At 36.2% G+C, this 15,394-nt stretch overlaps 1 protein-coding gene and 1 pseudogene across 3 annotated transcripts; both read left to right on the plus strand.

Annotated features, from left to right (window-relative positions):
• Positions 1 to 618: 618 nt before the first annotated feature.
• On the plus strand, positions 619 to 10,226 carry LOC107707539 (mixed lineage kinase domain like pseudokinase). 3 transcript variants are annotated; one of them, XM_016511599.1, is made up of 11 exons: positions 619 to 692; positions 2,096 to 2,548; positions 2,835 to 2,951; positions 5,728 to 5,905; positions 6,048 to 6,148; positions 6,265 to 6,400; positions 6,606 to 6,690; positions 8,359 to 8,498; positions 8,581 to 8,630; positions 8,729 to 8,872; positions 9,970 to 10,226. In XM_016511599.1, the coding sequence occupies exons 2-11, from the start codon at positions 2,101 to 2,103 to the stop codon at positions 10,008 to 10,010; spliced, it is 1,440 nt and encodes a 479-aa protein (XP_016367085.1). In that variant the 5' UTR covers positions 619 to 692; positions 2,096 to 2,100; the 3' UTR covers positions 10,011 to 10,226. The 3 variants fall into 3 exon arrangements, with proteins under 3 accessions (XP_016367085.1, XP_016367086.1, XP_016367087.1); XM_016511600.1 differs by having other exon boundaries at positions 625 to 678; XM_016511601.1 differs by lacking the exon at positions 619 to 692 and having other exon boundaries at positions 2,163 to 2,268; positions 2,346 to 2,548.
• A 2,287-nt stretch (positions 10,227 to 12,513) lies between these two features.
• Positions 12,514 to 15,394, plus strand: part of LOC107707529 (leucine-rich repeat-containing protein 56-like) — a 3,538-nt pseudogene continuing 657 nt past the window's right edge.

Consider the following 15,394-nt stretch of genomic DNA (forward strand, 5'->3'; position numbering starts at 1 on the left):
TAATAATAATAATAATAATAAAAAAAACATATAGGCCCACAATAAAGTAGTATCATTAAGAAATTCGCATATTAAACTGAAGTTTTATTAACAAAATGCCAATTTTGTTTATAAAATTTGTAACGCAAATATAATGGATTTCCCCTTTTAAAACGATCGTAGTTTGTGGTTCATTGTTATTAAAACAGATCAGTCATAAAGTAGTACAATGGCAAATTCGCATTTATTAAACCTCTAACTCTTATTAACAAATTGAAGACGGAGCCTATTCTTGCGTTGTAACCCAAATAAATAAGCTTTCCCTTATTTAAAACGAATGCTTAGTTTGTGAACTGCAGCGTCCCATGTCCAGCTGATCTAAATTGATTTAATTTTTTTATTTCTTCACCGACTACAGGACAAAGCCTGTGTATTGCACACTTATAACCTCGCTCCTGGGAAAACTTTTTTTCCTCAGCCCCCCTCAAAATACGTCCCCGCGGCTATGGTGGTAGCTACTCAAGGACTGAGAAGCACTGAGGTAGAATACAATAAACAAGTGAAATTCAGTTTCAATAAGGAAGCTGCACTAAATCTAGTGAAGTAGTAGAGGAGGAGCCATCAGTCGCTCAAATCAGCTGTTCTCACATTCCTGTGCCAGAATTTCTCCGGTTCAAAAGGGACAAAGCATCTTATAAAGTAAGTAGCCTACCGTAAGTTATAATGCATTTGGATTTGTTTTGTTGTTGTTTGTTTGTTTGTTTTACATTCATGTCATGTGCATATTATAGCCTACAATAACCATAATTCCTTTACTTCTGTTATATTAATTAGGCTATATTAGCTATAATTATTAGTGCAATAATTTTAAGATATCCGTGATGTCTGTTTTGACTAAGTTTAAAATGTACAGTAGGCTATTTTGCAGTGTTTGTAAGAAAAGTTGGGTTCTACAGAAGTGCAAGTAGTACTAGCAGTTCTAAACAGTAGGCTATCACAAAGTTTACATGTAAAGGAGTACATGTCGAAGTCAACAGAGAAGACGATTGCTTCATATGAAATGTTTAGGTAGAAAGCTCGACATGTTTTAGCTGGTAATGTGTTGTAAACGTTGCGTTTACATTTCCTGTTTATGGTTTCCGCTTCACCTGATTGTGAAAGTAACTTTGGTTGACTAAATGGACTTATTCCCGAGAGAGAAGGAAGTCTCGCGTTGACATGCCGTATTGAATTGAATTTCAATAATATTGTATTTTCTACGATTTTTTTTTCTTTCTTTTTTTTGTGGTAACCCTTTCATTAGAAACAGTATTAATGCAATCTTAAATCATGTTCTAACCAGAACATTGGTTTTAACGGGAATGAGGAAATTCTGTGATTTGATTGGATGGCGCAACTTTCACTTCCCCTTGTAGTCTATTATAGGCTGCATTTGTGTGAGGAATAGATGAAACTTAATAAAACTTTTCACATTTTCGACATGAATTACTGCCAACATTTCGGTTGAAGAGTATTTTCCATGATTGCATTTGTAAGTTTCCTTTCTTTATTAAAAAAAAAATTCACATAAATCAGAAGGCATGAAATTTAGGTACAACTATGTATTTGTTTAAAAAAATTTAAAGCTGTTATGATGCCATATAATATAAAACAGAGTACAAACTTTGCACCCTCTTTTGAACCTATGTTAGCCATATAAACTGATGTTATCCTGTGAAAAAAAAGCTAATATTTAATCATGGGTCTTGGTTTTCTGTTTTGCTTTACAAAACATCATATTTTGTAACATTTATATTGCGCTTCCGTAATGCTTTCTGTTATAAAGCAGCATTATAATAATTGTATTAAAATATGCTAAATTGAAAGGAGCATTTTTCTTTAATGTAAGTTGGGGAGAGTTTACATGACTGATGTTGATATTTTTGTATGTTACATTTTCCATTTGTTTCATAAATTGTTTTGCATTAATATTTTTTTCTGGTTAAACTTTTGCTAAAAAGTGTATTTTATTTTTCAAAATTGGATATTTTTTTAATAGCATCAGGAGGACTTGAAGCTTCAGTCATTTAAGATATTTAATCTGAGAATTTTTTTGTTTGTTTGTTTTTATTTCCAGCTGCAATGGACATCATAGAACCCATCCTAGCCATCGCAGAAAAGCTGTACAGCCTGTGTGAGGAGGTGAAGGCTAACAAGAAGCGCTGCAGGCGTCTGGCTCACCGCGTGTCCACTCTGGCTGGGCTGGTGAGGGCCGTGAAGGTTCATGGCTTTGGGACTGAACCCGAACAGGTTAGAAATGGGCTTGAAAATCTTAAACTCACTCTGGAGTCAGCAGAGAAGGTAGTGAAGAAATACACTTCCTTCAGCTATTTGAGACGCGTCGCCAAAGCGTATGACCTTGGCGAGGAGTTCAGCTTCCTAAATGAGAGGCTGAATGATGCAGCCCAGGTGCTTTCTCTAGCGCTTCAGGTCGAGCACAGAGCAAGTATAGAGAAAGTGTTTCAGGAAGCAACAAGGCGGCGGGAAGATGAAGAGGACAGGCAGAGTGACTCTCTGGAACTTCGGGAATGTAAGTTGTATGAATTGGAATTGGAATAAAATATCTACTTTCAGGATACGACTGGAACCTTTAGACCAGTGGTGTCCAAACCTGTTCCTGGTGGGCCACTGTCCAGTTTAGCTCCATCCCTAATTAAGCATACCTGACTCAGATAAACAAAGTCTTCAGACTCACTAGAAACATCCAGGAAAGTGAATTGGAGCTAAACCCTGCAGGATGTTGGCCCTCCAGGAGCAGGATTGGACAACCCTGCTTTAATCTGTGTATTTAAAGAGTATAAATTTGTCTCCTATAGTGCTCCAGTCTTTAGCCCAGGAGAGCAAAGGAACGAACATGATGGTTGATGCTGTACAAAAGACAGTTGACCAAACTCAAAGAGATGTGCTGGACATTAAAGAGATCCTGGAATCATGTAAGTATGGATATGTGGGTCAATGACAAATAAGAGTGTCCATAAAAAAGAAAAATATGAAAAATGCTTTAAAACACTACAACAATAAAGTTTGTATTCTTGTTGGTTTCATATGGGGAGGGGGGGATTTGAAAGTTTAAGTGCATTGGTGTTATTTATTTTAATTTAATGTCATGTGGTGTAATGTAACCATCAAGTAAAAAGTATTAACATTTTCTTAACACTTGAATACATGTGAGTGCACATATCTAAATCATTATAGCCCTGCACCTTGAAAAATAAATAAATTAGAATAATTTGCTGATTCACAAAAATGGCCTAAAAAAGCTAATTTGATGATGCTTAGTAATGCAGATTTTTTTTCAAACTACATTAGTTTCCGTATAATAATATCATTTTTTTTATAGGTGCCTTTTATGGTCAACAAGGTTACAAAAAGTTTACAAGTGCATTAGAATACAGGCTCAATAAAAAAATGAGATCATAAAAAGGCCTAGTTAAAATAGTCTTGTGTCTTGTGGCGAGATTTAACAGTCACTGAAGAACTGGGCAAATGTGTTTGGCAGAAGGAATTCTAGAAAGAACACAAGCTGCAGAGTTCTGAACCAAGTGAAGTTTATAAATGAGTTTGGATAGGAGACCAGAGAGAAGAGCATTACCGTTTTCAATATATGAAGTAACCAGTGCATGGATGAGGATTGCAGCACTATTCATTCATTGTGAGAGAGGGACGGAGATGATTGATATTGCTTTCCGTATAATAATATACTTTTTTTTATAGGTGCCTTTTATGGTCAACAAGGTTACAAAAAGTTTACAAGTGCATTAGAATACAGGCTCAATAAAAAAATGAGATCATAAAAAGGCCTAGTTAAAATGGTCTTGTGTCTTGTGGCGAGATTTAACAGTCACTGAAGAACTGGGCAAATGTGTTTGACAGAAGGAATTCTAGAAAGAACACAAGCTGCAGAGTTCTGAACCAAGTGAAGTTTATAAATGAGTTTGGATAGGAGACCAGAGAGAAGAGCATTACCGTTTTCAATATATGAAGTAACCAGTGCATGGATGAGGATTGCAGCACTATTCATTCATTGTGAGAGAGGGACGGAGATGATTGATATTGCGTAGGTGAAAGTATGCAGTATGCATGATATTATTAACATAAGCTTCAAAGGATAGAGTGATATTGAGGATGACACCCAGACTCTTAACCTGCAGGGAAGGAAAAATTATAGAATTATCAATAGCCACAGACAGACAATCGGATTTTGTCAGAATAGATGTTGTGTCTACAAGGAGGAGTTCAGTTTTACTGCTGTTGAGTTTTAGGAAATAGGCTGAAAGCCAAACTCTAATTTCAGCAGCTGAACAAAGAAGGTGTAAGAAAGGAACCCAAGGGCTTGGAAGACAGATAGAGCTGGGTATCATCAGCGTAGCAATTAAAATGGATGCCAAACATCCTAAAAATATGACAGAGAGGAAGTAAGTAGATAATGAATAAAAGAGGGCCCAAAACAGAACCCTGAGGAACACCTGTGGTAACTTTAGATTGTTTTGATCTGAAATTAAGTTGAATGATCTGAGTGCCCCTGGTTTCTCAAGTATAAAGGTAGTAATAATAGCAGATTTAAGAGATGAAGGAACAAGGCCAGAAACTAGTGTGGAGTGAACAATTTCAGTAACTAAAGAGGACAAAGATGATAAACAGATTTTGACTAAGTGAGATGTCAAAGGATTGAGCGGATAGGTGGTAGATTTGAATTTCCAGATAAGACAAAGTATCTCCTCAACAGTTGGTAGAGTGTACGTAGAAGAAACTAAGGTAGAGTGTGGAGGCACAAAAGAAACTGCATGGATAGGATTACAGTTATTTACAAGTAATTGTTTATGAATATTTTCAATTTTAGAGTGAAAAAAGTATTGCATTGAGTGGTGGAATACATATTTGTTGGCAGAAAATCAGGTGGTCGTAATTTTTGTTTTTTAGCTACAGAAAAGAGAGATTTAGTGTTCCCTTTACTAATGACAAAAATAAGTATTTAAAATGTATAATTTAACTTTCAAACTGCAAAGGAGTTGGGAAATGAGTTCAAATACTTTATTTAATGTCAAAGAAATTTACATAAACACAAGTTACCTAGTTCAGAGGAAGATGGGAATCATGTATTTGTGGCAGTTTTTCCAGTGATTAATGCATAATACAAGACTTCTTCACCTTACCTCACCAAAATGTGACATGCTTGAGCCAAAAATGCTCTATTTTTGGAATCGGCACCCCAAATTTTGAATAAAAAAACATTTCTGCAAATATGATGGAGGGTGGTGTTAATATGTTAATTATAATTTAGTTAATATGTGTTTATTATTATTATTATTATTTTGCAAATGTCATGAATTAATAAGTTTTATTATTAAATAGCCTATTAATTCATAAATATCAGTCAGTTTTTTGGGGAGTTACACCGCATGTCAACATAAGCAGGCTAATTGGCCCTAACACACAGTCACGAGGGTCTACAATATAATATAATTTCTTATTTTGTTATTTTTCTGCATATTTTTTGCACCACATGACTTTGATTTGGAAGTCAACTGTTTTAAATAGTAAATAAGTGTATATTAAAGAGATAATAATAGAAGGGTCACTGTTTTTCAAGAATTTCCTGATTATAACGAGGCTTTCATGAAGTGTAAAGTAATTTTTAGTTTAGCATTGTTGAAGTGATGTTTTCAATGGTGTCTCCACTGAACAGTTTTATTTGTCTTTGGTTGGCAGTGAAAAAACCCCACCTTCATCTGCAAGACATTAGAGAGATTAAACAAGAAGAACTGACCTACAGTGTTCCTACTCAACCCCTTATGAAGTGCAGCCATTCTGAGCTTTACAAAGGGATGTACAACAAATTCACTGTGGCTATCAAGAGATACTCATGTCCGCTGTGCACCTGCCCCAGGTAGATGATAAAATGAATTGTACTCAATTGTTAATTTTTTTTTTTTTTTTACACGAGTGAAATCAGTCTATACCATAGCAATCATTTTCTTGACTGATTTAAAAACTACAGTTTCCTTGTTGCATATATGCGTTCCTTCCAGTGATCTGAGGAGTGTTTTTAACAAGGAGGTGGAGACCATGAAGCGCTTTGAGTCACCAAATATCTTAAGAATGTTTGGGATCTGTGTCAAGGATGAGAACGGTGTGCCAATCACAAATCACTAACCAAAGAATAATCTCAGTTTGAGAAAATCAGCAAGTTTGAACTTTACCTGAGTTAAACATGCATCTAATTGCCATTTTGTCCTTCTCATACAGGACCAAATCCAAGTTTCTTGATAGTCATGGAATACTGTGAAAAGGGAAGTCTTCGACAAGTCCTGGACAGTAACTGCAATCTGCCCTGGGAGAGAAAGATGCAGATGTGTCTGGATGCGGCTCAGGGACTCTACAGGTCCAAATCTAGCTATACTGGCATAAGAAAGTTAACATACTGTTATTCTGTTTATTAACGACTTGTTCTTCTTCCTCTGTGACAAAAAATTCTGACTCTAACTCCTCTTTTTTTATCTAGTTAATTTATTCTCATATGTTTGCATATAAACTATAGCAAAGGTATATTTGTCATCTCAGTCTCATTATTTTTTTGCACCGTACAGGCTGCATCAGTCAGAGGAGAAGTTTAAAGTGCATGGCTCCATCAGAAGCAGTAGTTTTCTAGTGGCCGCTGGCTATAGAGTGAAGGTAATGGATATTCTCTTTCACAATATCAGCATCAGCATCATTTAACCACCAAAACAACCACAACATGTTTTTGTAGCCAAAATGCCACCAAAATGACCAAAAAATGCCCCATCAATTCAAGACAAAGGGACAAAAATGCCCCTGCAAACTTAAATAACGTATTACGGCTGTCACGACTAAAATGAAACATAAAAATGAATGAAAAGTGCCAATTAGCAGAATTACATTTAGATTCGCTCACACTGCATCAGATTGCCTTTACGCGCTTTTTGTGCAGCGTTGAGCCTTATAACCAATCAAACGTGTTTCTGTTGAATTTAGGAATGCATTGGCCAATCAGAGGTGCTTAGATTAGTCAGCGCTGCAAACACCTGAATTCCCTCATCATAAACAACACAGTGCTGACACGATGTAAATAAAACATTAATTTCGTAGCTTCAGTGGCTATACCGTTTTTTTGTTATTTTTTTTGTAGGGCTGCACGATAAATCGCATGCGATATTTAACGCGCATCTTGTCAGTAAAGCCGGTTCTGTAATCAGCGGTAAATCTCCATCACCTGGGTGCTTTCACCTTGAGCAGCATTAACTACACAGAGCCGTTGTTCACTGACGAGCTGGGCAAAAAATCGTGCGAATATGAACGTGGTTTTGCACAGCTCGTCAGTGAACAACGGCTCTGTGTAGTTAATGCTGCTCAATGTGAAAGCACGCACGTGATGGAGATTTACCGCTGATTAAAGAACCGGCTTTACTGACAAGATGCGCGTTAAATATCGCATGCGATTTATCGTGCAGCCCTATTTTTTTGCAACTTGCGCTAGACTAGACTATGGTCATGAACCGATATGTTTGTCTGTAAAGCCAGAATGTGACATGACCAAAATGCAGACACAAAACAAAAACGTTTTTATAATGTTTTCTATATCAATATTATTAATCATTATTACAATATGAAAAGCAATAATATACAATAATGATTTTTGTCTTAATATTGCAGCCCTATGAGCTCCTGTTTTTTGCATGTTGAATTTAGATACAATTTTTAATTGTATTGGGTTACACTTTATTTTTAGGTGTCTTTGTTACAGTGTAATTATACATTTAAGTACTGAGAAATATTAATTAACTGCATGCACTTACTACATGGTTAGGATTAGGGTTTGGTTTAGGGTTACTTGCATGTAATTATGCATTATTTATTGTTGTTATAATAGTAAGTACATGTAACGTGTAACAAGGACACCTTAAAATAAAGTGTCACCTTCTATGGTTATTGACAACAGTTTAAAATATTGATTAAAGTAATTGGGTAAATTTAATTATTTGATATTAAAGACAACATAGTATGGTTATTATAATAATACGGTGATTATAAAAATTGCCCTCACTAATGTAAAAAAAAATCCCCCTGGAAATCAATTACAGGATGCAGATTATTGTCTCCTAATGGAAAAGTTCATTTCTGACCTTGCTGGATGTACATTTTTACATTTATGCCTTTTTAGGGCATTTAAAGCAATAATATTATTACAGTTTGCTTTCTAAAGACTGTCATAGATGGATAGATAGATTAAAAAAAAACTAGAAATGTGCTTGACACTTACTAAAACCCAGGGAATGTTTTTTTGGGGGTTTCATCTTAATGTTCATTTGTATGTTTCGCAAGTTGGGAGGCTTTGAGTTGGCAAAAACAGAAACTTCTCTTCAGAAGAATAAATCCAGAAGGAGCAGTGCTTTCCATTACAATTCTCCACAGCAGCTTCAGAATATCAACCATCCTTACGACAAGGCATGTGAGATCTACAGGTACGGCAGTCCAACTCAAATATCATACACACATATCTTATTCAAATAAAGGATGGTCACTGACTGTACATGCTCTTTTTAGTTTTGGCATTGTCTTGTGGGAAACTGCAACACGAGATGTTCCTTTCAAAGGTGTGTATCACCAAAACTATCAGTCTTGCATTTGCCCTGAATATTACTTAAATGTTAACTAAATACATGACACACTCTTTCTGTGCCGGTGTTTTTAGACTGTACAACCCCCAGTCAAATCTTCCAAAAAGTGTATGTAGACAAGGTCATGGAGCCACTTCCGACAGACTGTCCTAAAAAGCTAAAAGAGCTCATCAATGCCTGTCGATCATTTGAGCCCTTCCTACGACCAACCTCTGGAGGTAAGACCCTGACACACAGGTGAAGTTAAATTACGCTAGTGGGTCATCACATATTCTTCTGTGATTAGTAATGCTTTACAAATTACATTACACAAACAGATTACATTTTGGAACTGGGAAAAAAACTTCATGGTGTAGTCCAACGCAAGCATAGCTGACAGTGTGAAGAAGAAAAAAATAACACAAATTTAGCCATTGCATAGCATAAAAGGTAAAAATTTAACTTTTATTAAAAAGAAACATGTCATGTCATTACTTTGCAAATAACTAAAAATGTAGCACATTTTTATTTCATTGATACTTTAGATGTTATTATGTGGTCCTCATTCTATGTGCAGCAACACAAATAATCTCTTGTTACATACTTTTCTCTGTGCTATGTTGGGGCTGTGGCAATTAGTTTGAATCAACAGAAAAAAAGTGAAACTGGCTCATTGACAGAGTGATGCCAAAATTCGTGGCTTTATATATGGGTGAGATGATTGTGTTTGCTGCAAATGGAGAATAAAAGTGAGCCAAATACAGAGCCTTGTGGAACACCAGTAGTATCACATTTGCCGCCTTTTCTTTTTTTATATATTATTTTATTTTATTAGTTTTTTTATTAGATTAACAAACTTTGAACAAAACATTAAATGCTTAACCAAAGATAGGGCAAACATAATGGCTATAAATAATTGCTAACTAATATAACTGGAAAAATAATAATAATGATGAAAAAACAAAACAGGAAGGGGAAATGGTGATAAGAGACATTCCAAATTAAGATACATGATCAACCTGACCCATAAAAATAAATCAAAAGTTCAACAAATGTCTTGCACCTACACAAACTTTTGGTGGGATAATTCAAGAAAGGACAAGCAGGCTATAATGGACCCAATAAAGGCATAATCTTACAGTTAATTTTCTTACTGACAAAACACAAAACTGACATCATTATAAACAAGATTTCACACACAGATTATGTGAATAGGTGACCAAAAACACACAGATTGTCATTGAATTGTCATTTTTGATGATAGCAATAGAAAACTTACGGGGGGAAAATACATTTATGTTCTTATTTTTTATGGTTTTTTAATTTTATTTTTTAGTATTGGTCGACATGCTCCTTAAAATGGTGGAAGAGGATTGATGGAGTACCTCTACATTTCTAACCAAGGCTTCTGGCAAATCAGATTCTGATGATGCAATCTGTTACCATCTTCCTGGGGAATATTCCAGAAAGCAGGATAAACTTAGTGTCACATAAACCCAAACCTTGCTTACTTGCAGTACATGGTGCATACATTATTGATCTTAATGTGAATGATTCATCCTTGCATGTTCTTTTTTGGGGGGGGGGGGGCTCCAATCATTAAGTCTGCTTACACCCCATCCGTTCAATGTGTTGCGAGCCTGCATTCAGAGCTGCCTCCATTCAATCAACAACCAATTGATAGAATCATGTCCCTGCCTACATTATGGCCATGTAAGTTTAGTTTAGTTTAGGTTTGTTTTGTTTTCTTTCACATTTGTGATAATATGAGATGTCACATATGCGTTACAAAGATATATATATATAGCAAACATTCCATAACAAATAAGACATTCTGATTACAGATGAGATGTTGCTTTTAATATTTGTGAAGTAAAAAATACATTGATTCGTTATAATGCTTTACAAGTTTACAGTATTAGCATAATCTGTGCCATCAAAAATTAAAATCTCACTGCTGCATAGCAAAATTGTCTGTCTGTCTTTTCTCTAGACATACTGTTACTGTTGTTGTTGTTGTTGTTGTTATGTAACTTTATGAATAAAGTTACTGACAGAAAAATGAGTAAAGATACATTTAAGTGATGTGATGTAAGTTCCAGTTAAGTGATGTAAGATATTTGATTAGGTGATGATCATGTGAAAGTGGAGCTTTGTTGGTAAGATGTTGGAGCCATTAAAATATATATTTTTTTTTATTCCATAAATGGTTATATCTATTATTACTTTATTATTTCACATAAATAGATATATTTATACATTTATTTAACTATAGTCAAAATGACAAAACTTTTTTTCTGGTTGTTGTCGGTTGTTTTAATTAAATGTTGTTGTTGTTGTTGTTGTTGTTGTTGTTATCCTTGGAGAAAAAAACTATAAATTGCTCGATGTTTGTACAGACAAATCAAATTTTACATAGATCTATATTGCATAAAAGTAGTTTCATTGCTTTTACTCTAATTCCATTCAGAATTAGCAGAGGGCAACAGTCCATCTCTACAATTTACAAGAGATTTTAATCCTTTATATAACGTGTTAGCGGTATTTGGTGGTTTTACTTGGGAAAACCAGCATGTTTTTCTATAATTCGAATAACAAAGGATGAACCTGAAACTATAAATTCACTAAATTCGTAATTATTATCAAATGTTAGCCTGGACCACAAAACCAGTCATAAGTCATTTTGTTGAAATTGAGATTTATACATCTCCTGAACGCTGAATAAATAAGCTTTCCATTGATGTATGGTTTGTTAGGATAGGACAATATTTGGACGAGATACAACTATTTGAAAATCTGGAATCTGAGGGTGCAAAAAAATGTCATGTAGGGTAGTTTTGATTCTGGCAGCATGTTTGCAGCCTTTTTAGACTGATCACCCTATTTCTGGGCAAATTAATCAATAACTGTTGTTTGGTAAGGGCATTCAAAACCATTTATTACAATTTTACTTTCAGCAGAATCATGTATTTTAATCCCACTTAGCCCCGTATCCAGGAAGTAGGTCCCGTTGCTAAGCAAACTCACCCGCTGTGAGGCAGAAGCGACTGCTGAATCCTGACACTGAATATCGCGGTGTTTACGCTCGGAGGGTAAAGATATTTAAATATACAGGTAAGAGAATTAAACTTTATGAAGATACGGAGCAAATATAGACCAGTTACAAATTAAATAAACGTTATTTGATAATAAAAAACTTTGTTAATCTGTTTAAGGTCTGGCTCAGTAAGCATTCGTTTGTATTAAATTGTTCTGATTTTTTCAACATGCATTCAAATATTTATTCATGTTTATTTCGTGCTGCAAATATTAAAGAGGAAAATATCATTGATTCACATGCTGCTTGAACTGAGACGAATATAGTTATCTCACTACAAATTTAGAAGCGTAAAAACACATTTATTGTTTGTAGTATTTTATTATAAAGTTGACAGAAGGCTGACACTTTGTGTTTTAATATAAGTAACAAAGCACAAAGCTTATTATGATTATTGGGTGGCTTGCGTGCTACAAATGATGAATGGACTTGAAAACGTCAAATATTAACGTAACATTATTCACTTCAGAAAAATCAACAATAAGTTAACCGAGTTGGAGCCAATAACGTTTGGGGGGGGTCCATACAATTTTTTTTGCATATGGGCCCGGGGCTGACTTGCTACGCCACTGATCTGCAGGGCCGTTTTAACTCACTCCAGCCGGGCAGCCTGGTCTCATGTTTATACGTAGGTATTAATACGTAACATTTACAAGCACAAAACGTACACTTTTGTACGTTTTTATTAATGCTAAAACGTACAATTTAGACGTATTTCAACGTTTAAAAAAGATCTGCTCGATCAGAGTCTCTCACCTCACGAACTGGAACTAAACATCAAACATGGACAACATGTGTGCAGTGTGAAAACGTTATATTATTTCTGAAATAAAGAGCAACAGGAGTGAAAAAAAAAAAAAACAGCTTTAGGCTAATTGTTTTTTTTGTTTTTGTTTTTCAGAAAATTATTTCTGGATCAGACGATTTACAGGAAGTGAGGTCACTGGAGATGTGTGTTGATCATAGACTGTATAAAAACATGGACGTAGTGTCCGTGACGTCACCCGTAGTTTTCTGAAGAGGTTTTTGAAGCCTAAAGTGGGCGGAGCCAGCCGTCGCCATCTTGGCAGCGCGTCACCGCACGCCGCTCCCGAATAATCGAAAATGGGCAAAGAGGCGGGAGCTGGTTGCTGAAGCCACGCCCACCTAGCTCGACGGTGGTGACAGCAGCGGCAATCCACCTGTCACTCAAGTGACTTTAACTGTCACTTAAAGTTTACTCAAAAGTAAACTTTAAGGCTTAATATAATTTAAACGGGTGAGTTATAAAAAAATTCACCCCCCCTCACAGTTGTCATGAAGGGCGAAATTAGCTATATAGACCAAAATCATTTTTTGAACCAGGCTGTAAACGTGTTTTGTTCTGTTGTAAAGTTGGACATTTTAACATGGGGAGTCTATGGGATTGACTCCCTTTTGCAGCCAGCCTCTAGCGGCCAGTTGATGAATTACAGTTTAAGTCACTTCCGTGTTGGCTTCACGAGAGAGAGCGGGAGGTTGCCGCTTGGTGTTGATACCCCACAGGACACTCTGGACAACTTCGGTCAGATTTCCTAAAATAACTGTTTACATTTTATTTTTTGGTAATAAGAATTTGCGGGAGCCAAATGTTCACTTGCCATAAAACTTTGACTTTCACGTTGTGAGAAACAGTAATGGTCCGAATGTGATTTGAAGTGACTGTGATAGTTGACTGAGGATTATGACTGAGAGGATAAGAATAAATACTTGACCATCTGTGAAATCTGATGAATGTTTGCGTTTTTTGTCGTCTTGTCTCACAGGAATCTACTTGCCCAAACTCACACAACTGAAAATGAACAACAGTTTGATCTCATCTGTGCAGTAAGACCTTCATTTGTTACATCCATAAAGCAACAATTCACCCCAAAATGAAAATATGTGATCATTTACTCATTCCAAACCCTGTATGACTTTCTTTTGTGTGGACCACAATAGAATATATTTTGTATAATATTAATGCTACTCTATTCTGTACAATAAGAGTGGATGGGGACTTTGATATCAAGATTAAAAATGACAACAACAAAAAACACCATAAATGTAGTCCATACAAATAAAAGCTAAAGTAGGCAGGTGCCAACATGAACAGCTTGTGTCACAGGCCTCATCCTCAAAACCAAACAAATAGAATTTATAAAAAAATACAGAACCCATACGTTTCACAGAAGATAAACATGCATTGAGATATAATAATATAGACAGAGGAAGTGAATCAGATAAAGGCTTATTATTCTCAGTATTTCCTCAGGGATCTGGGAACCGGCCTTTCTCACCTGCAGGTCTTATGTCTGGCTCGATGTGGTCTGACCGACCTGGCACACTCTTTCCTCCTTAAAGGTATCCAACAGCATTCAGAGGCAAAGGCTTACAGAAACTGAACCGATAAAAAACTCTTTTTGTTTTTCTAATGTGAAAGTATTTGAATAGGAGAAGGTATTTTAAAATCAAACAAACTACACTATTACTTACTGTGAACTACAGTATGTTTATTTTTTTAAGCCACTGAATGAAGTGAATGAGTCAGAAACGTTCATGGTTTTTGCTCAGGAGCTGTATGTGGCCTTCAACAGCATCTCAGACCTGAGTCCAGTCAGTTTGCTGGAGGATCTGGAGGAGAGCGAGGTTGAAGATCTGGCTCAGGTGTGGTATTTTGGGCTGTTGTGTGAAGCTCAGGACACTTTCACTTGGAAGGAAACCCTGTGTGCGCTCCAGGAGCCTCTGAGGTACATGAAGAATCATCTTCCCCCTGTTTTGCTTCTTTAATGACAAATTTGGTTTGCAGAATTCACTCATATTCCAGATAGATTGCTGACAGGTGGTTTGTGCTGCAGGTCTCGGGCTACAGCTTCAGGTCTGCGGTGCGTGAGCTGATCCCTCAGCTGATCTTCCTCGATGACGTTCCTGCTGAAGAGGACAAACCTCAGCGCTGCAGGACGGGACTCTTCTCAGAGAATCCATCAGAGCCTCTTCGGTCAGTGACGGCCTGCAGACACAGCTAAAGACAAACAGCAGCTTCTGAAGAGCACTCATGTGTTTAAGAAGCAGTCTCTCACGTGGTCACGCAGTTTTAATTTTCATCAGAAAATTCAAATGAGATTTCTTTCCCCATTTTGTGCAGCCCTGTTGACTCTCATAACCTGTTCAACATGTTATTATGCGTTTATGCTACAATAACTACAATATTAAGTATAATATCACATATTTATTGGTTTCTGTTGGGAAGTAATAGATGAAACCTGATGTTTGCACAGGTGTTGGTCGAGTTCTCTGTGGGAATCCACTACAGGCTGCTCGAGCACGAAGACAGAAAATAAAGGTGAATCTCATCAAACTGATCCAAATACTGAACACCAATATAATTATATATGCATATTATATATCACCCCATGAAAACAATATTATTTCCATCTGTCCAGCTCCAGAATTCTGGTTCTCAAACTCGTCCCAGCACTCGACTCAGTTTCGTTCCTGAACACACGTGTGAGCATCAAGAGACGAGCCACAGGAACCACAGAGATGTTCTTAATGAACTCAGAAACTGGAGGATTGAGCACAACAAGTACTGGACCTCCACACACACACACACACTCACACTCTCACACACACACTCTCACACACACTCACACACACACACACACAC

The sequence above is a fragment of the Sinocyclocheilus rhinocerous genome, unplaced genomic scaffold (genome assembly GCF_001515625.1).
Source record: "Sinocyclocheilus rhinocerous isolate Xijiao unplaced genomic scaffold, SAMN03320098_v1.1 scaffold1376, whole genome shotgun sequence".
In the NCBI taxonomy this organism is placed as follows: domain Eukaryota; kingdom Metazoa; phylum Chordata; class Actinopteri; order Cypriniformes; family Cyprinidae; genus Sinocyclocheilus; species Sinocyclocheilus rhinocerous.